Source organism: Mugil cephalus, chromosome 1 (assembly GCF_022458985.1).
Source record: "Mugil cephalus isolate CIBA_MC_2020 chromosome 1, CIBA_Mcephalus_1.1, whole genome shotgun sequence".
In the NCBI taxonomy this organism is placed as follows: domain Eukaryota; kingdom Metazoa; phylum Chordata; class Actinopteri; order Mugiliformes; family Mugilidae; genus Mugil; species Mugil cephalus.
The window spans coordinates 22,299,363-22,326,638 of record NC_061770.1 but is presented as its reverse complement, the minus strand read 5'-3'; the positions used below and the strand labels follow the sequence as shown (position 1 = coordinate 22,326,638).

Sequence of the window (27,276 nt, the reverse complement as noted above, 5' to 3'; positions counted from 1 at the left end):
AATGTGAAATGTCTCAGGACCCCACAAGCAGCAGCAGCACAACCCGGGCATTATGTTATCTGTTTTCATTATCGGTGGTAAAACCGATAACGATATGAACAGATTTTACAAAAACTGGCTAATATCGGCCGATATTATCGGACATGCCTACTGTTAGGTTTAATGTCTTTTTCTATTATAAAATAAATATCAAGTAACTTAGACATGCTAGAAATGTGTTCTTTCTTCTGTGGTAGCACAATGCTTCTAGCACGAATACTACTACTATGATTACATTGACTAAATAAATCCCCACAATGATGATGATGGTGACAATAACTCCAACGTTTGAAGTTTGTTCCCCACAAACAGAATCAGCTGACGAAGTTCCTGCTGTTATCAGCTGAAGGTTCATTGATTCACATCTGGAACAATAAAGAGAATATTACTGATGTAATAAGACATCAAACATGTCTCCATGTGTGATGTGAGGATTTACTTACTGTGTGTGTTGGTGACAAGATGTTGATGTTCCATCTGAAAATGTTCCATCACTGCAGTCAGAGCACACAGTGTCTGAGGAGGATGTACCTGCACACACAACATTATATGGAAGATGAAACTAGTTCAGTCTAAAGTATGAAGAGATGAATTCATGAGGAAATAATGTGTTGGAATGAGGTTTATTAATCTATGAAGAAACATAGAAACATGACCTAGATTGGTTTTGTATAAAATGTCATGTTTAACTTTATTAAAATGATTAACAGTACAGTATATACATCATATATAGACAATCAAAGTTAGGAAATCTTCAGGTGCCAAGATTGCAGTTTCAGCTCAAGCTTGTCACAAAGATCAGTTTCCTTAAACTTTGTGCTCATTTAAACTAGAAAACCAACCCTTTTCCTTGATATATTGTCCTGGATCACAGTCCTTGCGTTTCTGTGCTGCTACACATTGGTCCTTTATTAAGTCAATGCAGAAGAATCCTTCAAGTGGTTCACAAACTGTATCTGATGTTGTTGTACATGACGTCTTTACCTTCAGACCAGAACCTATCAACACATATGGAAGTTACAAAACATGCAGAAACAAAACTACTATTCTGTTTAATCTGTTTCTGATTTAAAGATACCTTCAGTGGTTAGAACAACTTTACAAAACGTGACACAATAGTCAGTTCATGAATTCATAGGAAACATCTGTATACCTGTATCACAGTTGGTGCATTGGAAACACTGCTTATGTTTAGTAGATTTATCCATATAAGTTCCACTCGTGCAGGGCAGACATGATGTAGTTCTGAACTCTGTACAATGTATTTTAACTCTGTTTCCTGTTGAGAAGAAAACCAGAGATTATATTTTAAGCAATTGTGTTAAAACACAATCATCATAGTAAGGAGCATGTTGCTAAGTAAAGATTCATACACTGTTACCTCTTAAACTGGTATTATTATTACTACCATCAGATGAAGGCAAATTTAAAAAAAAAAAAAGAGAGAATATTCATTGATTTTAGTTGTTCAGTAGCAGTTTTCACTTGTGATCACACATTAAACATCAGGAAATGACGAGGAAACTTCTAGTCTCCAGTTGGATCTTACCAGGTGGACACATTGGGCAGCATTCATTCTCTATCTGATACTCTTCAGGACGACATGTGAGGGTTTGACAGCACAAGACTTTAATGACAATTATCTGTGAAGAGAAGTTAAAAGGAACAATGAAATAAAAACTGTCGTCTCCCATGTTTCTTTGATTAGGATTAGGAGGATTAGAGGAGGAGCTTTATCATTTATTATCCTGTGATTTCGTGCAGTAAAGAATTTTACCAGAAAAGCTGAAGTTCTCAAAGATGTTCTTCTTGGGGTCTTGTTGTATAGCAGGAACATTTTTTCTGGATGACACATCAATAAGATCTGGGATGAGGTGATTTTGACATCAGAAGAGCATCTGTATGATGAAAATTTGCATTTCCGTTAGGAATCTTGGTTACATATATACAGTCATACAGTGTACAGGTGGAGTTTGTATGTTCTCCCGGCGTGGGTTTTCTCTGTGTTCTCCGGTTTCCTTACTTCCAAAGACATGCTCATTAATTGGTCACCCTAAATTGACCTGTGTTAACCTCAACCCCGCCTCTCGCGCAGTGTCAGCTGGGATAGACTCCAGCAACTCCCTCGTCCCTATTGAGGATAAGCTGTAGTAACCTTTGGGTTTGATGACAAATTTCCACACTTCTGTTATTCTCTCGATCAGCTGCTCAATGTCAGGCTTTAGGTCTGATGGCAGATACAGTCTTGACTTCTGCCCCCAAGAGGTTTCGACACCATTCACAGCTTGACACTGGATGCTCCCACCGACAATGGCATTGTTAGAGCGCCATTCCTAGGGTAAGTAGAATAGACACGACAGGAAAGTGCCCACACTTTATGGAAATTAGTGGCACCAGTTTCTGGTCAAGCAAGTTTTGGATGAGTTTTACCCGCAGAATTTTCTTATTTAAACCTTAACTTAATCTACTCGGATGAGCGATGAAACATCCCCAAGCAATTCTACAAGTCCAGCTGCCTTTTTTTTTCTAACACCTTTTGGATAAACAGATACGTATATGTTAGTACCTTCACGACGCATCAGACACCACTGTCCTTCACTTGTGTTGTATTCCTTTGTTTGCCAACACAACCCAGGTAGTGTGAAGAGAGAGACAGACTATGGAAACTGGAAAATAGTAAGAACAGAGTGACTGTGTTTAGAGTAGACACAGGTCACATTTAAAAGGTGAATCAATGCAGGCGTCCACCCATGAAGAACCTAATGACGACGACCGGCGTATGTACCAACTGTTGGAAAAAACGAAACATCCTCGTCTTAACCAAATTCCAAAGAAAAATAAGTGCTAGTCAAAGAATTAATGTTTGGAAAAAGGTTCCAGTTGTGTTTAGCTCAATGAGTAGTGCACCTGTCCCATGTGTTGAGGCTAAAGTCCTCGTCTCAGGCAGCCCCGGCTCGAATCCTGCTCTCGGCGGCCTTTCCTGCACGTCATTAAACTCTCTGCCTCCACATTTTGCTTCCCTCCTTACTTCACTTTCAATTAAAGGCTAAAAAGACTCCCAAAACTACTTTTAAAAAATGGATCCAGTTCTTATAAAAGAGAAGTACCTCCAAACACTGAAGAGAAGTAACAGACAAGACAAAAGAGATGTGGGAAACACGTGATGTGAGACATTATTTGTATAAATCCAGTCAAACCGGTTGTAGTTAGAGTCATCTGCTTTTATAAACACGATCACTAAGCATCACTGTCCATCGCCTCTTTTTCTGCTGCATTAATATAAGAACTCGACACCTTTTGTGATTCTGACAGTTAATTAGCATGACCAGCTCACTCAACACACAGAGAGAAACCCATTCACTTAAAAGCAGAAACGTAGGAAACACATTCCAACAAAAAAAAAGAAAGAAACCAAGTAATTATCATTAAAAACAACAACCAGACCAACACAAGAAAAAGGTGTCGTGTTTACCTGCGGTCATGTGATCTGTTGGACCGCACAGAAAAGTCACAAAATACCAATTCTGCTTACTTTAAAGAGGGCGTTGCTATGGTTGCAGGTTTATTTATTTGTGAAAATAACACTAGTCTATAATCTAATTTGCACTTTGCATTTATTAATTTCTTTATTATTGTTCCTGTTTTTATATTTGAATTTTAATCTTATATATTCAACTTGTCTAAGTTGTTCTTCTACTTTTGACATATTCTGTATATGGAGCGGAGGTTACATTAACACTGGTTCAGCTGACTCAAGTGAACTGGATCACAAACTCACATAACTGCAGGCAGGTCTGCACGATGGATTTATTGTCCATACATACATACTTTGAATATTTAATAGTCATGGTAGCACACGCAGTTTAATGACTACACGTTATGACTGACACTGACCTCTGGGTATTTTGTTACTGTGTTACTTAAATGTATTTATAACTGGTTTAACTCCCTACGCTGGTGTAAAATCACAGAGGCAACATTAATTAAAACAGTTCAATCTTTTATTGCACATACCATTCATATGGCCATCAGTATCTACCATACAAACATACATACAAACATGAAGACAACTAAATTATAAGAAAAAAATATTGCAGTAATAAAATGAGAAGATCAAACATTAGATTTCTTTAAAGTGGTGCTCTCAGACATATTAATTGCATTACATTCTTGAATATATTTTGAAGTAAAACTTCAAATGATGAAAGTGAAGCTAGAAGCAGTGCAACAATTTACATTTTCCAGCTGCTGCAATGTTCGTCTTGCCTTCACTTTTGTGGTTTTTCTTTTCTTTGTATTTTACCTCCTCTCACAGACTGTCGCTGCCTCAAACGGAGTCATGAGCTAATTCTAATTAAAGCTCATGTGCAGTTTATCATTGCAAATAAAAATAGAGTAGAAAACAGTAGAGTAGTAGTAGAAAAATAAAGCCTGCTGTCCTTTCTACAGCAAACATACATTCAGTCCCTACAGTTCTCCTCCTTTTAAAGTTCAGGGTCATAACTGCTCTCTGCTAAATGCACAATAAATCTGGTAATAAATTGAATCCTGAAGTGGGAAGGAGTGGTTGGTTTGCCCAACACAAATGACATGAATACCTAGAAAATATTAATTAGTAATTAACAAGAAAAAGAACTTAGGTTTTCTTAGTAAACATTTCAAAAGAAAGGCCTTCAAAAGGAAAAGACAAAACAAAAAAATAGAGATAGAAAAGGTTGAATTTCCTGTCTCTGTCCCCAAATTCTGACTGAAGAAACTGTCATAAAATCATCATGTTTCAATATTTGTTTCTACTTTTTTTTCCTCCATGAATCACTAAAGCAACTTCACACCTGCTCAAAACTACCAAAATTTCAAGAGTTTTCAGGATTTAAGGGTTCGTTTTCTTGGTTTCGAGTCTTGTGTCACTCCCCGTTTCTCCTTGTGTGCTCCGCTCTCATTTCCTCATTTCAGCTGTGGCTTGTCTCCCCTCTGTCCATGTGTGTAGATGTAGCCCTGCCTTTCCTTTCCCATTGTTCCCTGTTGTGTTGGTTTAGTCTCCATGTTATGCTTTTTCATGTTTTCTGTCCATGCCATGATCTCACTTCCCCGACATGTCTGCATCGCCCTTTCTTACAGGGAGAACCCTGTCATAAATGAATCATTTACGTTAATAGTTCAATCCAGACAAGATCAACATTTCGAACATTTTGTAACATCCTCCAGGGAAGTGAAAGGTCATCTGAGGACTTTATCAGCAGTTGTTTTTATTCCCAGAAGTAACTTTTGGACGTGTTTTCAGTTTCAGATTGAGGAAGCAACTTGAAAACGGTGGTAGGGAACAATCACTAACTTTCACTTCCAGGTTTGGAGAAATATTAACATTTACAACATAAAGTCAACACACAAAAAAATGCACACAATAGTTTGACTGACTATTCTTTCAGAAAAGTAGAAAACTTCCACACAATAAAAACTGAACATACAGTCTCAGCTGTGGTCCTCCAGGGTGACAGTGTCCTGGTCGATATGCTCCTCCTTCGGCCAGTTGATCTTGTCCAGAATCATCTATTACATTTGACAATTGCAATGTGACCCATGACTACGCAACAATGGTTGTCATTGTGTGAGTCTGCATACCTGGCTGTCAGCCTCAACACCTTGACATTAACAGTACACATCAGGCATTTGTGTAGTTCAATATTCATGGTTGTGGGAATAGGAGTGACATCATCATCATTCTTTGATCCCATTGGTCTTGGATGAAGAACGCACGTCACAGCATCACGTGACTCTAGGTATCCAGGTAATTCAGTAATGCCTGGGCTGTCTCCAGCTCCCTGGAGTTCTGGTCCTTTGTTCTTGCTCCCTTTCGCTATCGTCACCCGTATGCCAGACCTGGAGTGTCCTGGCCTTTTGTTTCAATGGAGACTCTACAAGATCTTGCTATTTAATTATGAACCCATTCCCCTTCCTGTGTTTACAGCAGCAACGCCATAACCCCACCCTTTCATGTATAAATGAGGTACATTTGAAGTGTTCTGGGTGGCGGAACTTCTCAGAACTACAATGTGTCTGTAATCATATACTAGTATATCAATAAACACTCCACTACAGCAAACTTTGAAATAAGGACTTTGAATATTTTTCCTCAACAACAACTCTGTAGTTTTAACTTTTGAGTGTTTAGCTTACAAACTACTTCTGGACCTGAAACTGGCATGATGCAGTGATGAAAGTAAAGAACGTTTACTCAAGTACAGAATTTAAGCTCATTTTTTTTTAACCCTAAACTTGTTAATTTTGACAATTTTTTCTGTAACGTGTGCTGGCTGCATTTAGCTTCTGCACCCCCCCAAAAATAATGCTTATTAACTGCCATAAAAAAAATTCAGAAATGTTGTTTCAGTCAATCATCTGTCCCCTTAAATAATAACAATTGGAGTTGCGCTTCATACCACTGGAAAGCTTGTAAGTTTTAAATTGCTGCAGCAACCGGGAGGTGGATAACTGTGAGGGAGTGGGGCACACAGTCCTGTAACTGTGTGCTCTGTTGCTTGATGAAAGCAACAGCTTGATGAAAGAGACGTTAAAGTTGACGTAAAATGTCTACCTCTTAGGCCTGTTATACCAGCGGTAGTACAATATTCCTAATAAAATGACTAAGAAAAACGCAACGATGATGATAACAATGACTCCAACATTTGAAGTTTGTTCCCCACAAACAGAATCAGTTGACTTAGTTCCTGCTGTTTTCAGCTGAAGGTTTTTTGATTCACATCTGGAACAATAAAGAGACATTTTACAGATTATTATCAAAAATCAAACATGTCTCCATGTGTGATGTGAGGATTTACTTACTGTGTGTGTTGTTGACAAGACGTTAATGTTCCATCTGAAAATGTTCCATCACTGCAGTCAGAGCACACAGTGTCAGAGGAGGATGTACCTGCACACACAACATTATATGGAAGATGAAACTAGTTCAGTCCACAGATCAAAGATTAAAGTGTCACAGAGATGCTTCCTGCTTCACAATATGACAGAGCTAATAAATAAATAGTGAGTTACAATGGAACAATGAACATAATGAACAACATAGAAATGAGAGTATGCTTTGGTTTCATGTTTAACCAACAATAAAATGAGAAACTGTATTTTAACATTTTCAATGTATCTAAAAAAGAAACTTCTTCTGGAAATACTGGTGTTTTGTAGAGAGAGTTTTGGATACATAGAGCGTAGTTTGTATGAAAGAATAAAATGTGATGTTCAGAGAAGATTTTTCAGTTGCCCCATGAGCTCAGTGGTTTTCTGCATTCTGAGTAAATAAAACCACTGCCTGTCTACAGAACCTTTTGATTATTATGATTTATTTATTTATTTTTTTAAATTTCTGAACTATTTTAACCATTTTGTCTTCTTTTTGTGGCCCTCATTTTGGCTGCATTACAGTTTATGGCATGAATTTCTGCAGGAACTTTTCTTTTCATTCAAATTTATGAAATCGAGTGCCTTTGACTCTCACATGTCATTTATATTCTAGTGACGCAGCCATAAGATCATCGATATTTTTTCTGCTTTTTTCATAAATCACTTGAACAACTTCAAAAACGCTCGAAACTACCAACATGTCAAGGATATTAACCCCTTAGATGCCAGTCTGCCAAAGTATTAACTTTTCTTTTGTAAAAATGGAAACTTGTTTTCCATAAAATGAACAGAAGGAAGATAGGGCGTTGGTGGTAATTAAAGTATTAGATATGTCAAAGAAAATGTGATTGCGTCAGTATTTGTTATGCAGTGCCAGATACTCCCTTTGGAGACCCTCGTGACCAAAAACGCCCCATTGACTTCCATTCAAGTCACACTTGTTAAATCGCACTGCCATTACTCTGACAAAATTTTAAGTCTGGCACTACATAACAAATAAAATCAATTTTATTGCTAATCCTTGACATATCCAACACTCCAATTACCACCAAAGCCCCATCTGCCTCCGCAGTGCCTCTGGGGACCCCTTAGGGATCGCAGACCCCCTGTTGAAGGCCCATGATTCATCTTGATATGATACACCTTTGGTGCTCTTTGCTCCATCTAGTGGTCAGAAATGCATTTATTGTCACAAAGATCAGCTTCCTTAAACTTTGTGCTGATTTAAACTAGAAAACCAACCTTTTTCCTTGATGTATTGTCCTGGATCACAGTCCTTGTGTTTCTGTGCTTCTTCACATTGGTCCTTTATTAAGTCAATACAGAAGAATCCTTCAAGTGGTTCACAAACTGTATCTGATGTTGTTGTACATGACCTCTTTACCTTCAGACCAGAACCTATCAACACATATGGAAATTACAAAACATGCAGAAATAAAACTCCTATTCTGTTTAATCTGTTTCTGATTTAAAGATACCTTCAGTGGTTAGAACAACTTTAGAAAATGTAACACAATAGTCTCTTTCATGAGTTCATGAATTCATAGGAATCTGCATAAATGAACTTGTCTGATGTGGATTTGATTCAAAATTCACCAGTTGATGTTATTGATGCAGACAAAAGGAAAAAAACATTTCTACTGATAAATAAATAATATTAACAGAAATATACCTGCATCACAGTTGGTGCATGAGAAACACCCTGTACGTCCAGAAGCTTTATCCATGTAGGTTCCATTTATGCAGGGAAGACATGACGTACTTCTGAACTCTGTACAATCTATTTTAACTCTGTTTCCTGTTGAGAAGACAAGCAGAAATTATACACCGACTGGCCAAAATATAGTTACCACCTGGATTTAACTAAGCCAATAAGCACGAGCCTCCTAATAATTACTGCACGTGTGATTATCATTCAGTTGGTTATTTCACCCCAAACGACGCCATGAGTGGCTCCTCATTTCTGAGAAGGGTGAGAAGGGTCAGATCATTGGCATGCATCAAGCGGAGAAATCAACCAAGGAGATTGAGGAAGAAACTACGGTAACACTTTCTATGAAGGTTGTATTTATAATGCCGTATAAATGCACTCATAATGTTTTATAAGGTGTCTATAAAGCATTATAATACTCATTATTACCATCTATACATATTCACAAGTCGTCATAACCAACTTCATGATGCATTATGACAACTGGTTATGAATGATTATAATTTTAATCTGAATAGTGCATTATAAATATGTCAATATCTGCCTACTCACTTGTTAGTTTTATGATGCATCATAACTACTTCGCTTTGCTAAATGTGCATAGTGATGCATAATGAGTTTTGACTTCGCCTATAGTGCTTTATATCTGTAGTTATAAGTATATGTAATAAAGTTATAATAATGTATACATCTCCCTACAGCACACTGTTATAAACAGCTATGCAATATCATAAGTGCTATTTGTCAGCTCTAAGTAAAGTGACAAGAATATGACACTATTATTAACAGATATAAGTCACTATGAGTAATTAAAAGGTGCAATGAACTAAGTCCTGAGTCTGGCATCTTTACCCCATATGCACAATGTTAATATCATAGGTGTTATTTGTTAGCTTTAGGTAAATTAGTGCAAATGAGGTGTTGTTGATATAAGACTATTATAAACAAATATGAGGCGCAATGAAATGAGAGCCTGGACAGTAAAGACAAAAGGAATGCATTTAGTTCACTTTATTTTCATTTAAACCAACACACATAATCAGAATGATAATCAATGCTCTGAGCACATTACACAAACACATGAAACACGTGAAACAGGCCACAAAAGTGGCACGGCGTGGTCCTAGCGATGTGGCTCTTGAAAGTGCCTTTGGGTTGGTGAGGTGATTCAGGGTCAGAGGTCAGGAGATGGTTTGACAGCAACTACAAGAAGAACAGAGGCAAATCTTTAGTGCTCTAGTTGGGTTTGTTTTTAATGCAGGTTTGATTGAAAACACATAAGTAGATCACGTTTTTTTGTTTAAAGCAGGCTAATGAGACATTGTGTTACCGCATATCATGCAGACATCGCAGATTACCCATAGATGGCTTAAGCTAGCTACACGAAAGTTACCAGACATGGCTAGTTTTAACTCACAAGTTAGATCGTTTTCATATTCTTGCGTTTAATGATTGAAACCATTCGAAATCATTGCTTTATTACGTAAACGATGTGCTTCATATAAGCAAAGTAAGGCATTAGCTCACAAAACACTAGCAGGACAGAGAGACAACCTACCTGTCCTGGAGAGGACTCAGCGGAGAAAGGAAAGAAAAGCCGCTTTACGACTAGTACATACAGTCAATGCTTTGCGACAGTGGGAGGAGCTGTGGACGGAGGTGGGTGGGTGGGGTCTGAGGTCAGGGGTCATGGACTAAGGAATGACATTTCTACAATAATAATAATATAAATAAAAACGATATTAAAATAATATCTGACGGCATTCAATAAATGCGGACATTTCTAGCGATCCTGTATAAGCGACCGATACAACAAATAACCATTATTTTTTTTCGAATCTCAAAGTGCCGAATCTTGCAGCAAAATTGTCGTTACATTAAAAACCGAAATAAGATCATTACAAATCTAGTCTAAATTAAATGAAATCAAACCTCTTTATTGCGCAGTGTCACATTGACAGTCGTCCTCATAGCACGAAATAACTTCCAATTGAAATACATCAGTTTGAAATTCGTTTCGAGCGGCATGAAAATTTGAGGAAAATCGGCAGGCACCAAACAATAGATTCATTTTCGTGACAGTTTCACATCTACTGTGAGACCGGGTTGGCATTTAACCGCTTGTTTATACAGGATCGCTAGAAATGTCCGCATTTATTGAATGCCGTCAGATGTTATTTTAATATCGTTTTTATTTATATTATTATTATTGTAGAAATGTCATTCTTTAGTCCATGACCCCTGACCCCTGACCCCACCCACCTCCCTCCTCAGCTCCTCCCACTGTCGTAAAGCATTGACCGCGGGTTTTCTGCTCTTTCTCCGCTGAGTTCTCTCCAGGACAGGTAGGTTGTCTCTCTGTCCTGCTAGTGTTTTGTGAGCTAATGCCTTACTTAGTTTACATGAAGCACATCGTTTACATATTAAAGCAATGATTTCGAATGGTTTCAATCATTAAACGCAAGAATATGAAAACGATCTAACTTGTGAGGGAAAACTAGCCGTGTCTGGTAACTTTCGTGTAGCTAGCTTAAGCCATCTATGGGTAATCTGCGATGTCTGCATGATATGCGGTAACATAATGTCTCATTAGCCTGCTTTAAACAAAAAACCGTGATCTACTTATGTGTTTTCAATCAAACCTGCATTAAAAACAAACCCAACTAGAGCACTAAAGATTTGCCTCTGTTCTTCTTGTAGTTGCTGTCAAACCATCTCCTGACCTCTGACCCTGAATCACCTCACCAACCCAAAGGCACTTTTAAGAGCCACATCTCTAGGACCACGCCGTGCCACTTTTGTGGCCTGTTTCATGTGTTTCATGTGTTTGTGTAATGTGCTCAGAGCATTGATTATCATTCTGATTATGTGTGTTGGTTTAAATGAAAATAAAGTGAAATAAATGCATTCCTTTTGTCTTTACTGTCCAGGCTCTCATTTCATTGCGCCTCATATTTGTTTATAATAGTCTTATATGCACAACACCTCATTTGCACTAATTTACCTAAAGCTGACAAATAACACCTATGATATTAACATTGTGCATATGGGATAAAGATGCCAGACTCAGGACTTAGTTCATTGCACCTTTTGATTACTCATAGTAACTTATATCTGTTAATAATAGTGTCATATTCTTGTCACTTTACTTAGAGCTGACAAATAGCACTTATGATATTGCATAGCTGTTTATAACAGTGTGCTGTAGGGAGATGTATACATTATTATAACTTTATTACATATACTTATAACTACAGATATAAAGCACTATAGGCGAAGTCAAAACTCATTATGCATCACTATGCACATTTAGCAAAGCAAAGTAGTTAGGTTGCATCATAAAACTAACAAGTGACTAGGCAGATATTGACATATTTATAATGCACTATTCAGATTAAAATTATAATCATTCATAACCAGTTGTCATAATGCATCATGAAGTTGGTTATGACGACTTGTGAATATGTATAGATGGTAATAATGACCATTATAATGCTTTATAGACACCTTATAAAATATTATGAGTGCATTTATAGGGCATTATAAATACAACCTTCATAGAAAGTGTTACCAAAACGACTAAACCTGAACTGTCCAACATATTATTAACAACCAGAAGGATAGTGAAGAACCATCGTCTTTGAGGAAGAAATGTAGTTGGAAAACGATCCTGATTGACTGTGTTCAGCAATCACTTAAACGCTTGGTGAAATCAAACGGAAGAAAAACAACAGTAGAACTATGTTTAATAGTGAAAGTAAGAGCATTTCATGAATTGTATCAAATGTGCAAATTCGGTACAGCAATAAATAATGTGAAGCATGGATTAAATTAAAGAATGACATTGTAATATTGCACATGAGAGAACACTGCACACATTTACACAGTGTAAATGTTAATTTATTGCAACCCCTTCGAGTTCAGGAGGAGAATAATGTTGGGAACAAAGGTTGCTTTCCTCCTCTGTTTGTTTTTCCTGCCAGGCAGCGGAACTTGTGACCAGATGGCAGAAGCTCAAATGCTGGAAGCAGAATGTGCATTCAGTCATGAAGGATTCCATGTGCCCGCTGCTCATACACAGTGTTCAGTGTGTACAAGCAAGAAATCCAGTAATCTTAAAACTAGCATTCACAATGTTGTGCAGGGGGTTCCTGTCCAGTAGAGTGATGGAGTGACACCAGCAGCACGTGGAAACTCAAACACTTTCAATGAATGTGTAGTAGATTGACAGAAAAGGAGTTCAGTTTACTGAGTAGGTACATCCGCTGGTGGCACCTCGGGATCCACTCAGTGCCAGAGGAGAACTTCATGAAAAATAAGGCTTCACTATGCTCGGGAACATAATGGAAGGTCATGTGGTCTGCGCAGTCCAGATTCATCATGTTCCAGTTTGGTGGGGCATTGTCTACTATGGGGGCAGTGCAATGATCTGGAGTTGATAGTTTCTCAGGTCCAGGTTGAGCAACACTCTGCCCAAAGAATGAGGTCAGCTGACTACCTGAATATACTCAATGACCAGGTTATTTCATAGTGGATTTTTTCTTCCCTGATGCCATGGACATATTCCAAGATGACAATGCCAGGATTCATGGGACTCAAATAGTAAAAAGAGTGATTCGGGAAGCACCATTTTGACACATGGATTGGCCACAACATAGTCCAGACCTTCACCCCATTAAGAATCTTGTGCATAATTAAGGGTGTTCCTGCTTTGAGTGACAGGCGGTAACCTGATCTAACAGGTTGCAGAGAGTTCGGTGGGCGGGTTTCAACATCCAGGTTGCTTTAGGCTTGGGGGCCTGGGGTTTGGGCTGCCATATTTGGAGTATCCAACTGTGGGTGGAGTAAATCTCATCCAACATGGTGACCATGGGCTCTTCCCACTTTGGGCTTCATTTACGATGTTCAGAATCCAATGGGTGACGTCACAATGTGTTTGTCTGTAGTGCATATAGTCAATCGTACAAACATCTCCAATAGCGTGACCTTTTTGTGACTTTGACAACCTGAAATTAGCACTGGTGCCGGTTTTCCCCAGAGCTTTCCTGCCAATACGGCAGAGTTTACTACACTTAAAACTGACACAAAATGACCAGTACCAGGGAAAACTCAACAGATTACATATCACAGACTCTTCAGGCTTCCTGATGATTCAGCTTTGGAGTCGGCCTAAAAAAAAAACACCTTCTGTTCGTCAATGTAACGAGCTAATCACAATCAAACAAACAGAGAATACAGATTACTTTAATATGATTTCTCAGAAACCCGGGAGCCCTATGAGATGATGGTAAATTAAATACTCATCTATTTTTATTGCTTAGCAACAGGATAATTCAGTTGGATCTTACCTGGCGGACACATCGGACAGCATTCATTCCCTGTCTGATACTCTTCTGGACGACATGTGAGGGTTTGACAGCACAAGACTTTCACCACAATTATCTGCGAGGAGAAGTTAAAAGAAACAACATAATAATGTTTCTGTGATCTGTCCATCTCTCCCCTCTAGCACTGCTTAACAATAAAAGTTGTCTGATCAATATATGAGGCCTCTACAAACAACTAATGAAAGCAGTCTCTAATTAGAAAGTTATGTTATAATAGACTCTCATTCAAGAGCAGTTTAAATCCATAATTCATAAGATTGAAAAGTGAGAGAAATGTCCTGCCACTCGCCAGACAGCCAGTTCTATTATAAGAAATGTTCCTGTTATAGGTCATTGATCAAATGCTATTTGTTCAAAAAGAGCTATATGCGAAAATGAAAGATATGAATTAAAAACAAAACAAAAACACATTTTGTGCAAATTGCAAACAGCGCATGAGGCATCATCCACCCTGACTGTCACTGACTGACTCAGCACCAAAGTTTTATGTGCAGGAAAGTTACAGAGGGGAAACCTGTGCACAGGCAGGAGTCAGAGGTCAGGATAAAGGATGTGTGAGGGATCTCCTGTGAGCAGTTCAGACCTGCTTGTTGATTACAATGAGCAGACAAACAGGATGGGCAGTGATTTTAGAGGAGACTTTCATCGTGGTATGCATGGGTGTCCAGCTTTAGCAGGATGATAGAATAAAACCAGCGGGAGAATGAGAATGGGAGCACGTTCTCTACGAAGGAACGGCAAAAAGTCATGAGAATGTGACTGTCAGATGACTGTCCAGTAGAAGGATGTGGGAATAAAGGTTACTGACTAACAAATTCTGCTAAAACAGTTCACAGAGTGAAAGCAAGTTACTAACAGAGGTTTACCGATGTCCAGACATCCATGCATGCTCTCAGGATGAATATTCTTGGGCCTGTCTTTGGAAATGGAGTGACTGTAGAATGTCTCAGTGCCTTAAGGTCCAGAGAGTTTATCTAACCCCAGTACAAGTTTAACTATAGCATAGATTGGTATATAAAGAAAGGTTTCATTGTGTACTGTCATTAAGGGATGTGTTTACAGACTACCCATAAAACATACAGTTCGATTTGAGCTGGTGGATGCATGTGAAATGCAGACAGGACATCCTGAACTAAACCCACTCTATCCCTCTAGAGGGTTCGAATACAAACCTAACGACATCCACAGATTATCCATTAGCAGATGAAGACATAGGAGGGCTAAGTTTCCTGTGATTTTCTGCAGTACAGAATTTTACCAGCAAAACTGAGGTCCTTAAAGATGTTCTTCTTGAAGTCATTGTATGTGGCAGGTAAACCGAGGACATCAGAGAAGAGCCTCGGGATGAGATGCGTTGGGACATCCAAAACAGAAACATCTGTAAGAGAAATGAAATGTTAAAAAAAAAAAAAAAACTGCACGCTAGGAAATCTGTCCTTGTACATTTCTGCCTAACCTTCAGATTTGTGCTAGACTGAACTTGACACATTGCTGTGGGTCCATGACAAGAGACATTAATTATATAACAGTCTGGAATATTCAAGGCCCCATTTTCAGCAGCAGCAGTTTCAGAAGGATCATTTATCGGACAATCGTGACCAACCAGGGGAACAGTGTGTGCTAAAGATATCAGAGCACTGCTATCTCAACATGTGCTGGACACGTGACCGGCTGAGAATTGGAGACAGTGTGCCTGAGTGTCTCAGTCATGTTTCACACCCTCCATGGACAGTTTGGATAGTTCAAATATTTATGGCACAGTTATTTGTGTGTACTTTGTGGGGATAAATTAAGTTTTCTGACATTGCTCTCCGACAAATCCTCATAAACAGATTCTTGCCAAGCAAAATGTCATCGTAGTTCTTCTATATGTCTAATTTTGTACATTATGCACATCCCCAAACATGTGCACCTTCTGCAGAGGCACCATTGAGAGCATCCTGACCAGCTGCATCGCTGTTTTGTATGGAGTCTGCACAGCCTCCAACGCACAAAGAAAGGACAATTGGTGACTGCCCCTCATGGGACATATACTGAGGGACAGCTGCATCCACCAGGCTGCCAGGAAAAGGATTGCATCAACCGCAACTAACTATAGTTCTCAAGAATGGTTCTCGGTGTATATAATAAATCAAAGAATAGAAGTAACCGTCTCACAAAGGCTATTAATGAAACCCATAAACATATACTCATAATACTACTATTCAGTGGTATAAGACTGTGGTGGTATTTGTTTATTTTTTACTTCTCCAGAGCCTTTAACAAAATAAAACTCTCTCTGCCCAAGGGGAGGGAGTTTCGCCTAGCAACAACCAATACTATTAGTCGCTGATGTTGGAGCATGTCAGGTGCGTTTTAAGGGAGGACCTGTCATAGTTCCCTTTGCTCCTCATCGTCCTGTCAGGGAGTGTAAGTTGAGGTGAGGACCCAAATGCTGGACCAGAGATGAGGCAGGGAGTTCAAACAAAAAGTATTCAATAATTAATAAAAGGCGCTGCGTACAACTGGAAAATACAAAAGAATCATGATGTGGAGACGAGGAACGTGACGTGGAGAAAACAACATCAACGATGAGACGAGGAACAAAAGGGCTGAGGGATGACAAGACACAGGTGAGATAGATCAGGGCAATCACATGGGATGAAACCAACGAACAATTAACACACGGGGCACAAGAGACAGGAAATCCAGAACTTAACAAAATAAAACACAGGAAACTCACAAAATAAAAGACAGAAATATGACAGGACAGATGCAGAACGGAAAAATTATGAGACAGGGGATCTAGGGAAAAGGTATTAAATGATAAACAGAAAACCAAAAAAAAGAAAAAAAAATGGACATGTGGACACATGGTTAGGAGACAAAAGACTATATGTGACTAGAACATGGCTTGGAAACAACAAGGCAAAGGCAGGGCTAAATATACACACAGGACCAGAGGGATAAGACACAGGTGAAACTAATGAAGGTGACGCACATGAGGAGAAACCAATAACCAATCAAAGAAAAACACAAGGAGGCACAACGGACAAGAAAGACTCAAAATAAAACAAGGAAAGCCAATCAAGACACAGCCTACCTTCTCCTCATCTTTTCATAGATCACTAGTCTCTTTAAAGTCTATGTGCAGCGAGAAAAGCTGCTTTGCCTCGGCAAGATTTGATTACTGTGACTGTGACTAAGCTATTACCGTTACGGATGGATAAGTCTGTCTTAGTCTGCGTCATAGGACCCAGAGGCTCCAGCTAACGTCATCCTGTTACCAGGCACCACAGGACCGGCCATTGTCCATTCTCTGGATAAGGACGTGAACTTAATGAAAAAGAGCCTTATATTTAGAAATATGTATTGTCCCCAAAGTGTAATTCAGCTGCAGCATACTAGACCCAAACTACGGGGCCAGAACACTGACTTTAATCTTTGGAATTGAAGATAATATTTGGCATTTCAATAAAACTTGTCTGTCTTTTTACAATATCATTTCTTTTTCTGTTTTTTTCAAGTTTCAAAGTTTCCTACTAATGTTGCGACGAGTCGGTCCTTTAAAAAGCATGATGAGTAGATGAGTAAGTTGAAAGCGAAAACCTAAACACTGAAACTGAAAAAAACAAAAACAAAAAAAACCCCACAAAAAACGTCAAACCAGTAAGACTGAAAAACACGAAATTTTGACATTTTGCTGCTGTATTATGCATTATGTTAACCCGCCTATCAAATTTCACCTCCAGCCGTCACTGGCAGGTAGAATCTACCGGGGGACAGGCGACACACAGACAACGTGTGATGTTTTATAGCTGCAATGGTCCTGGGAATAAATTAGTGATGAGCTCCACTGAACCCTAGAATAAACAATGACTGTAGACGTGTCCTCCGGGGTTCATCCTTGCTGTAGTTGTAAAGCTGCAGGCCTAACAACGCCCCTAAGTGAAACCCATAAACATATACCCATAATACTACTTTTCAGTGGTATAAACTGAGCATTGAGGTGCTACACAGATCAGTCTTACATCGTGAGGAGCCCAGAGTCACATTTTTCTGACAGAGCCTCTAACACAATAAAGGGAAGGGCAACAGGGAGCAGATGTGGCTGGAAAGAGAAAACTCTCTGGACACCTGACATCTGCTGCATTCGCGCATTTGTGGAGGCGTGATTACGCCGCTCCTTTTTCACCATTTATTCATCCACCGCAGCAGCTTTATTATTTTTACTTTTGAAGTGAGTATGGGATTTCAAATGGCTCCTTCAACAAGAGGCTGCTACGCCCAGTCTCCTTTCCTTTCCCCTCAGCAGTCCATTTTTTAGCCTTTCTCTGCCTGTTTCACTTCTCTTTATTCACTATATTCAGGAATCTTATTACGTATATTCAGCCTGCTTACCACTTCAACCCTTAATTTCCCCCCAAAATAAAGTATTATCTTATTGTATCAGTATGTAGCTGTAGTTGTAAATATTCAGTTGCAGCATACAAGACCCAGTTTCAACATGATTTTGTCTGGGGTGTCTCCTGGGGCACCCACTCATCCTTGCATGCTACAAAAATTTGATTTTTGCACACATAAATGCACAATTTCTCTGAGATGAATACTGACAAAAAAAATCGACTAGCGATTCGCAAAGTGAGGTCCGTGAAAGCCCAGGCTTAACAATGTCACTGATTTTCAATAAATTGTTAATAATCTGACACCAATAAAAACATATTGAAATGTGAAATATGAGCTTTTCTTTATTCCAAAAGTGCACTGCAAATTAGTAGAAATATAAAAAATACAAACCTGAGTAAACAATGTATAAGGCCACATCAAAAGAATAGCTAATGCTGGATGTCCACTCCATGAAAGGGCAACATGATGGACAAGGGGACATCTAACTCCAAAATATGACCACTCATCAGCATTTTTTGGAATCATATCGCTCACTACACACTGTGACTTTAGTTTTTGAGGTGGAAGTGGGATTGAAAAGTCCAATATGCTAAACCACATCATGGCTTGAGTTTAGGTCCTGAACTGACCTGGTTGCACTTCAGAAGGAAAGACAAAAGACTTGATAAGATTGTAATTTTTGGGGACAAATATTTTGTGCCAGATCCTTTTTTTTTATATTTGGTACTTTCAAAATGTAAATATTTTTTGTTATGTAACCAAACTGCACAATTATGTATATTATTTATGAACAAATATTTGTGAGCAGAGTAGCAAGCACACATTTCATTATATATGATAAATTATATCATTTAATTTCTGCTTCATAAGGACAGACTCACCACAACATTAAGAAACTACTTTGTTTTAGCAAGCTTAGCTTAGCTTAGCGTAGCTAACTTCTTCCAGCAGACTGTGACGGTCCTTATAAAGCACAAGATAAATTTAATGCTGCAGAGTCCTAGATGAAGAACAGCAAAAGAAAACAACAGACTTGGTGACGGTTGGGGAGCTCCATGCAAACTGATTCTGTTCGTGTTATCTCCTGGTAGCAGCAGCAGAATCCGCCGACTTTGGTCTCAGTCCCATTTTATAACCTGCCACTAAGTTTAAACTGCAAAATAAAACACTTAAGCAAAGTTTTGCATTTCTAGGTTTAAAAGAAAGGACTGGTTAATGGCAAGTGTAGCCCAGAATTCACTTTTCTGTTTTTAAATGTCTGCTTTTTGGAGGAGATACAACATGGAACCAACAAGGAATTGTGGATTCGTAAACATTTGTTGGACACAATTAGAAAACATGGATGCAGCGCAAGTCACATACTTGAAGTTATTTATTTATTTATTTGTTAATATTTCACACATTTTGCATGAAAACACCAACTGAGTCTGTTAAAAGTGTCTGTCAATGAAATGTTGTGATCGTCATGTCAGTCTTATGATTAAGGGAACAGTTCCCGCTCTAGCATCAGCATGTGCTGGTTGTTCTGTTTTATCATTACATTACATTTGTTTTTGTGTGTTTTCATATTGTGATATTATATTCTACTGTCCCAGGTCCAAAGTGCACAATCTTTTCATTTGATTAATTTGAGAATTTGGGGCCACAGCTTGTCTCAGATGAGAACCACTGATGTGAAGCACTAAAAAATTATAGTGGACCTGTAACTGATGTAACTGTGTGTTTTGTTTTGTAACCTGTGTTATGCGTATGAGCTTTACGGAGTCCTAGAATAAACGATGACTCGTGCCCTCTGGGTTCGCTCTTCTTCTATTTTTAGCTGCTGAACACACAGCTTCGACTTTACCTACCAGATCTGGAACAACCTGCGACAATAACATAAACAGATGACACTCACTGTAGATGTATGAGTTTTACTCTACACAAAAGCAAGACGGAGGAACTAATCGTGATCAAAATGATTGCGTAAGTGCGTAAATCCAAATCAGTTTTCCAGGATCGTGTGTCGCTGTCGCTTTATATTTATCGTATCTTGACCCGAATTTAAAAACGGAGCTATTCTCTGTGCATGGAATAAACACAGCCTCGGCTTTATTCACTGTTAAATGTAGCACCCACATTTTGCGCTTCAGACGCTTCTGTCCTTGGATCAAAATAAAAGCATCGTAACTACACACTGTATACAGCACTGACACAAAAGGAGAAATGGAATCGTTTTCTTACCGTCACGTCACTGTTTTGGGAGTGCGACACGGATTGGCAGATTTAATCTGTGGACTAACCTCGTGTTTCACTACTTTAAATAATCTTTATATAACGTGTAATTAAGACCCTGTATAACCGAGAGATATACATGATGATGTTCTCTTCTTTCCTCCAAACCTTCTCCCTTGTATAGACGTCTCCCTCTTTCATTAGATAGTTTGTCACGGCGGCCACTAGGGGCCACCAATAGCAACTAACAAAGACTTTTATCTCCTCTCGTCCTCACTAGGGTCGCTGGAGCCTGGACAGATCAGATTATGATCACAGCTTTCATATAGATAGTTGACCAAAACACAATTGTATGTAAGCAGAGTGCTGGGATGAGGATGAGGAGGAGCAGGATGACGCTCCGCTGCACCACTAATGTGCCTCCTGCCGTGCAGTGCGCACTGCGCATCCAAAGCGCAGGTAGTTGAAGGCAAAAACAACGTCGCAAAAAGGACATGGGGGCAAAGGTAAGAAGAGGAAGAAAGAGGAAGAGGAGAAAACGCCAAGATAAAGGTTTGCTTCCATGTCTTGGTAATGGAATGTGTGTAAATTAGTTGACTAAAAGCTAGAGAAATGTATTACAACTGGCCGGTTAAATAGCTTAAAATTAATGCGAAAGTGTTTGTATCTGTGTGATACTGAGGCATTACCCACAGTTCATTTCTACATGTAAGAAGAATTCAAAGAACCTCATTAATATGTGTGTATATGTATGTATGTTTTTCATCTTAGGTCCATCTCCATCCTCTACAGAGCTTTCTCTCCTGCCCCATCCTCTGTTCCCACTGTCTCTTGTACACTGATGGGTAGCTCTATGAATAGCCTGAGCTCTCTCAGAGCGGAGCTTTTCAAAGCTCAAATTAATGAAGAACTACTTGAGATCGCCCATGGTACAAGGAAGGATGAGTGGACTGGCAGTGATTAGTATTAACAACAACGTTGGCCATCAGAGTTCTTACAGTGACGTCATAAATGACTTTGCCTCCCCCTTTAATGAGTGGGTGGAGTGTTGAGGAAGAACAGTCACATTACAAAACAGTCAAATGCGTGGATTAAGATAGTTTATTTTGATCATTATTTTTTTTTTCAAAAGCTTTTGCTCATAATTACATACATTTGTATAGTTTTAAGACCTAATCACTGAACTTTATGTTTTTTAAGCCATTCTTGTTACTTTCTTTCAGAGAACTCATGTCATTATTTAAGTGTTTGCTTGATTATTATATTTAATTTTGTCTCTTTTGTACAGGTGAGTTTGTGAATATTTTTATAAATCTAAGTGTCTAAATTTATTTGTTGTTGCACTATAAATTATTTTTGCAATTTTTTGAAACCAAACATAATAAATCAAAAGTTATAATGTTTGTATATTTTAACTGATTCAGAGTAGTTTTGACTGTGCATACATGTGTAAAAACATGTCAGACTGACAGTAGGATAATCAGAGCTGATAAAACATGTTAATGCTCAACTTTTTTGCCACGGGATACAGTCAAGATCTTTAAAAAAAAATTCCAAATAAAATAAAGTGTCTCTGTGTCACTGTCAGCAGGTGTTCATGTGACTGAAGCAGGATGTTCTTAGCCAGTAGTTGATCTCACTGAATTCTCTTTTCTGTTCTCTGTGAATAAAATTTGACGGCATCCAAATGTAAAATAACTGGATTCTGGAGCAAATGTAGTCCACAGAAAACAGATTTCATTAGAGAGTTTCATTCCCTTATTTTATCTGTTTAGACACAGCATCGATTCTAGTTCAGGGGTCTTCAGCGTTTTTCAGGCCAAGGACCCCAAACTGATAGACAGATTAACCAGGGACTCCCCAACCTATTATATGTGTTCTACATTAAACTTGGATTCATGCTATTTATAAATATACATTACTATTATCATTTTGCATTCAATATTGAGCTATTCAAATAACACACAGTTCAAATACTCTTAATACCTTTTAAATTTCAAATATGTGCAACAGTAGGGTGGCTGTGCAACTGCAGTAAACATACACATACCTGACATAAACATAACTAATTGGTATGTTTACAGGTAAAGAAATTTGTAGACGGATTAAAGTTTCTACTTTAAACACAGCTAAATGTAGGAGGGACAGTGAATCAAAAACATGTTGGCCTCAGTAGTTGGCTGATGCAAACTGCACTTTTACTTCTCTTCTGCTAATATTTCAGCGAGTTTCTGGAACTTCACCTGGGGACTCAATAGGCTCTCGGCCAATTGCAGGGAACAGAGTCAGCGCTTAATATGCAGCGTCATGATTGGCTAGCACTGCCTGTCTAGAGAACCTTTAGATTTTTTTTTTTTTTTTTTAAATCAACTGGCCTAGCACGTTTCTGCTTCCACAAAGTATCAAACTGCAATTGATAAATAATCAATGATAAAGGACAACTGAGCAAAGTTCAACTTATATAAACCTAGAAACAAGTTCATCAGACTGTTGGAGCTCTTTGCTCCATCTAGTGGCCAAAAATCACCATGTACAACTTGTCACAAAGATCAGGTTCCTTAAACTTTGTGCTCATTTAAACTAGAAAACCAACCTTTTTCCTTGATGTATTGTCCTGGATCACAGTCCTTGTGTTTCTGTGCTGCTGCACATTGGTCCTTTATTAAGTCAATACAGAAGAATCCTTCAAGTGGTTCACAAACTGTATCTGATGTTGTTGTACATGACCTCTTTACCTTCAGACCAGAACCTATCAACACATATGGAAGTTACAAAACATGCAGAAACAAAACTCCTATTGTGTTTAATGTGTTTCTGATTTAAAGATACCTTCAGTGGTTAGAACAACTTTACAAGATGTGACACAATAGTCTGTTCAGTTCAGGAATTCATAGGAAACATCTGATTTGATTTAAAATTCACCAGTTGATGTTGTTGTGGAAAAATATTAAAAACATCTTCACTGATAAATAATATTAACAGAAATGTACCTGCATCACAATTGGTGCATGGGAAACAGTGTGTACGTGCAGTAGATTTATCCAATTCCAATTTCATCCATGCAGGGCAGACATGATGTACTACTGAACTCTCTTTCCTGTTGATAAACAATGATATTTTAAGAAATTGTGTTAAAACACAATCATCACAGTAAGGAGCATGTTGCTAAGTAAAGATTCATACACTGTTGCCTCTTAAAATGGTATTATTATTACTACCATCAGATGAAGGCAAATTCTATGTAAAATATTCATCATTTTTTGTTGTTCAGTAGCAGTTTTCACTTGTGTGATCACACATTAAACATCAGGAAAGGATGAGGAAGACTTTCATCACTACTATCTGTGAAGAGAAGTTAAAAGAAACAAGGTAATAAAAATGTTTGTCTCCCATATTTCTGTGATCCATCCATCTCTCCTTTCAACATCAACTGCAACATCTTTTCTTCACCATGAAACATGTCTGGATCGTAAAAGCAATTCTTCATGGGAGGACAGTCAGACAGAAAGAATCTCCCAGGATTAGGAGGATTAGAGGAGGAGCTTTATCATTTATTATCCTGTGATTTTCTGCTGTAAAGAATTTTACCAGAAAAGCTGAAGTTCTCAAAGATGTTCTTCTTGAAGTCTTGACGTATAACAGGAACATTTTCCTGGAGCCGAACGCACATGGGATGAGGGAGTTTTAACATGAGAACAGCATCTGTGAGAAAACTGCATTTTCCAGCAAGGACACTGGTTAAACATTACAGTTACAGTTGCATATATCAATAACAGAGTATATTCACTATAAATTACACTATGCAAGTTTCAATTTATCGATTTCTCTAAAAGTATGGACACAACTTCTCATTCTAGGGGTTTTCTGCATTTTTATTATATATCAAAGAAGCTGCCTTTGGCTTTGATGACAGTTTTCCACACTTCTGTTATTTTCTCAGCTGCTCAGTGTCAGACATTCAGAGGTGTTCACATCCTGTACTTAAGCCAAAGTACGGGTACCTATGTAAAAAGAATACTCTGGTAAAACTTAAAGACCTGATTCAACTCCTTTACTCAATTAAAGTAAGAAAGTACAGGCTCTGAAATGTAATGAAGTAAAAAACATAAATGAAACACATTTGTTGATGATTTTACAAAATGAAAAAACTTCTGACAGAATAACCTAGACCATAGGTCTTCAACAGTGGCTCTATGACCGGGGGGAGGTGCAGTCACAAAATCCTTGCTTTTCTAAATCCTCTGAAGTGACGCCATCAACAACACGCCTCAGTTCACTTCATTTCTCCATCCTGCTGCAAGTTACACCCTGCCACAGTTAATGGTTGACTTCTTCTTAGATTTTTGCTCTGTGGTCACATTTTTTACATCATGTCAACTGTGGAGGTTAACAAACCGTTTTCCAATGCAGAAAAGTACAGATATTTGTGTACAAATGCAATAAAAGTAAAAAGTCGTCAGAAAAATAAGTACTCAAGTAAAGTACAGATACCTGAAAAATCTGCTTATGTACAGTAACAAAGTATTTGTACAACTCAAAGTTGTTATAATATAGACTAGTACACGAGCCAGGTCAAAATGAGGATCAACATGAATAAAAATGCCAACAGATTTATTTATTTCAATCAGTGCATTAGTTTAGTTATGGTAGCACATACACCAGGTTACACTATTGATGTCATGAAAATTCTGATGAACTATTTATAAGTTTATGTGTAATTCTTCTGTGTCGATTTTTATTTTTGAGAATGAGGTAGAAGACCGTGTCATCTGTGCCATGTGTCATGTTGTGTCATTTAGTTTTGAGAATGAAAAAAAAAAAAAAAACGCTAACAAGGCGCAGAGTCGTTCCTTTATTGGGCTATCTCTTCCAAACATATTGTGAAAATAAATTATACTGGTGTGGTTAAAAATTGTAAATAAAAACTTTATTGTGATCTCGCAGGCCGAGACGAATGAATACGAACATGGTCGAATTTTCACGATCATGCATTTGACAGGAAGTGACGTCATTCGGAAGCGCCGGATCCCAGGGCCGAACATATCTGGTACCTATACCTGTCCTATTTTTCTTACCACAGTAAAGATAAATTCAGCTACTATACTCATCATTACCTTCTAGTTTATGGTCCTAGTTGCTCTCTGCTAAATGAAAAGTAAATAAAAGTTGCATCATCAAGTACTAAGTAGGAGGGAGTAGTCTGTTTCCCACCACAAATGACATGTCTTTTTGTCGTGAATCTTTTTAACGATGTTCCTTTTGAAAGATATTGTGGTTTTATTACAGATCGGTTAAAACATGCCGAGTGTCTACGCGCAGATAATCAGGGCTGAACAGAAAATTGAGGAAATAGTTTTATAAAAGTTGTCGTTTGTATTTTAGTAACCTGCGTGTCACATCAGACAGCTCCGTCCTTCACTTGCGTTGTAGTCCCGACTTCAACAACTGAACTTTGGCAGGATGAAGAGGGAGCCATCACTGCCCTGCTGGAAAACAGAGTGTTCTGACTGAACACAGGTTATATAAGAAAAACGTTTAATCTTCGAAGGTGAATCAGAATAAGACCCTTAACAAGACTTACCAACGAGACCGACATAAGAATCCACTACTTGTAAAAGGGCTTTAAGATACAGTGGTAACACAACAAATTTGTATAAGCATATGAGAAATCATGGAAAAGCAAAAAGAAAACGCAGAGCTACGGAAACAGGATTGTAGTTCCTGAATCCTGAAACAGAACGTTTTCATTTATTCTAAAGTGATCATTTTGTGTTATTTCTGAACAAAAACATTATTGTGATAATAAAGTATTTTCCATTTACTTATAAACCTATAGTCCAAAAAACAAATCACAAAACCCGTCATCACACTACGTCATTCATTCATTTATAAATAAATCATTTTCATTCAAATCTTGCCCCATATGTCCCGACTCTGATGTCATGTAGAGGGTGGAAGACATTGTTCATGATGGACTGGAGTTTGTTCAGGGTCTTTTCCTGTGTGGTGAACCTGGTGGAGCAGCAACTGTCCTCCTCATGATTCTGGATGTCAGGGCAGCCGTCTGTAGTCATTCATCTCTCTCTGGTGTAACTTCTTGTGGACAGAGGTGATGCAGGATGTCTGTGGTGGTGCAGCCTCAAGGCCCAGCAGCATGAGTCTGTCATGACTTGGACGAAAACACTATGCTTCAAAAATGTGATAACATTTTTCTTGTGCATTGTTCCTTTACTTTGTCACGGTAGAATATTGATACGACTGTTAGAACTGTTTCTGTGACTAAAGAAAACAGAACAGTGATGGTGACAATAACTCCGACATTTGAAGTTTTTTCCCCACAAACAGAATCAGTTGACGTAGTTCCTGCTGTTATCAGCTGAAGGTTCTTTGATTCACATCTGGAACAACAGTGACGTGTTTTACATGAAGATGTACAGAAAGAAAATAAGACATCAAACATGTCTCCATGTGTGATGTGAGTATTTACTTACTGTGTGTGTTGGTGACAAGATGTTAATGTTCCATCTGAAAATGTTCCATCACTGCAGTCAGAGCACACAGTGTCTGAGGAGGATGTGCCTGCACACACATTATATGCTATTCTTGTTTTATTTATATTTTAATTTT

At 38.3% G+C, this 27,276-nt stretch overlaps 2 protein-coding genes and 1 long non-coding RNA gene across 8 annotated transcripts; 1 reads left to right on the top strand and 2 right to left on the bottom strand.

Annotated features, from left to right (window-relative positions):
- Positions 1-122: 122 nt before the first annotated feature.
- On the bottom strand, positions 123-5,577 carry LOC124996565 (tumor necrosis factor receptor superfamily member 5-like). The gene is made up of 8 exons (XM_047569717.1): positions 5,505-5,577; positions 2,606-2,705; positions 1,817-2,372; positions 1,589-1,682; positions 1,193-1,318; positions 882-1,037; positions 483-570; positions 123-404 (listed from the first exon to the last, which is right to left on the bottom strand). Exons 3-8 carry the CDS (start codon positions 1,892-1,894, stop codon positions 176-178), a joined length of 771 nt encoding a protein of 256 aa, XP_047425673.1. The 5' UTR covers positions 1,895-2,372; positions 2,606-2,705; positions 5,505-5,577; the 3' UTR covers positions 123-175.
- On the bottom strand, positions 4,019-20,932 carry LOC124996544 (tumor necrosis factor receptor superfamily member 14-like). Of its 6 annotated transcripts, XR_007110863.1 has the most exons (8): positions 15,506-15,693; positions 15,308-15,427; positions 14,011-14,104; positions 8,624-8,749; positions 8,194-8,349; positions 6,880-6,967; positions 5,659-6,799; positions 4,019-5,586 (listed from the first exon to the last, which is right to left on the bottom strand). XR_007110863.1 is itself a non-coding variant. In XM_047569687.1 (7 exons), the coding sequence occupies exons 1-7, from the start codon at positions 15,536-15,538 to the stop codon at positions 6,628-6,630; spliced, it is 789 nt and encodes a 262-aa protein (XP_047425643.1). In that variant the 5' UTR covers positions 15,539-15,693; the 3' UTR covers positions 4,019-6,627. The 6 variants fall into 6 exon arrangements, 1 of the variants encoding a protein (XP_047425643.1); XM_047569687.1 differs by having other exon boundaries at positions 4,019-6,799; XR_007110867.1 differs by lacking the exons at positions 4,019-5,586; positions 5,659-6,799; positions 6,880-6,967; ... (1 more) ...; positions 8,624-8,749; positions 15,506-15,693 and adding exons at positions 12,392-13,869; positions 20,659-20,932 and having other exon boundaries at positions 14,011-15,427.
- On the top strand, positions 17,132-22,020 carry LOC124996627. The gene is made up of 3 exons (XR_007110876.1): positions 17,132-20,400; positions 20,930-21,201; positions 21,421-22,020. It is a non-coding gene; the product is annotated as an uncharacterized LOC124996627 (long non-coding RNA).
- Positions 22,021-27,276: the final 5,256 nt, after the last annotated feature.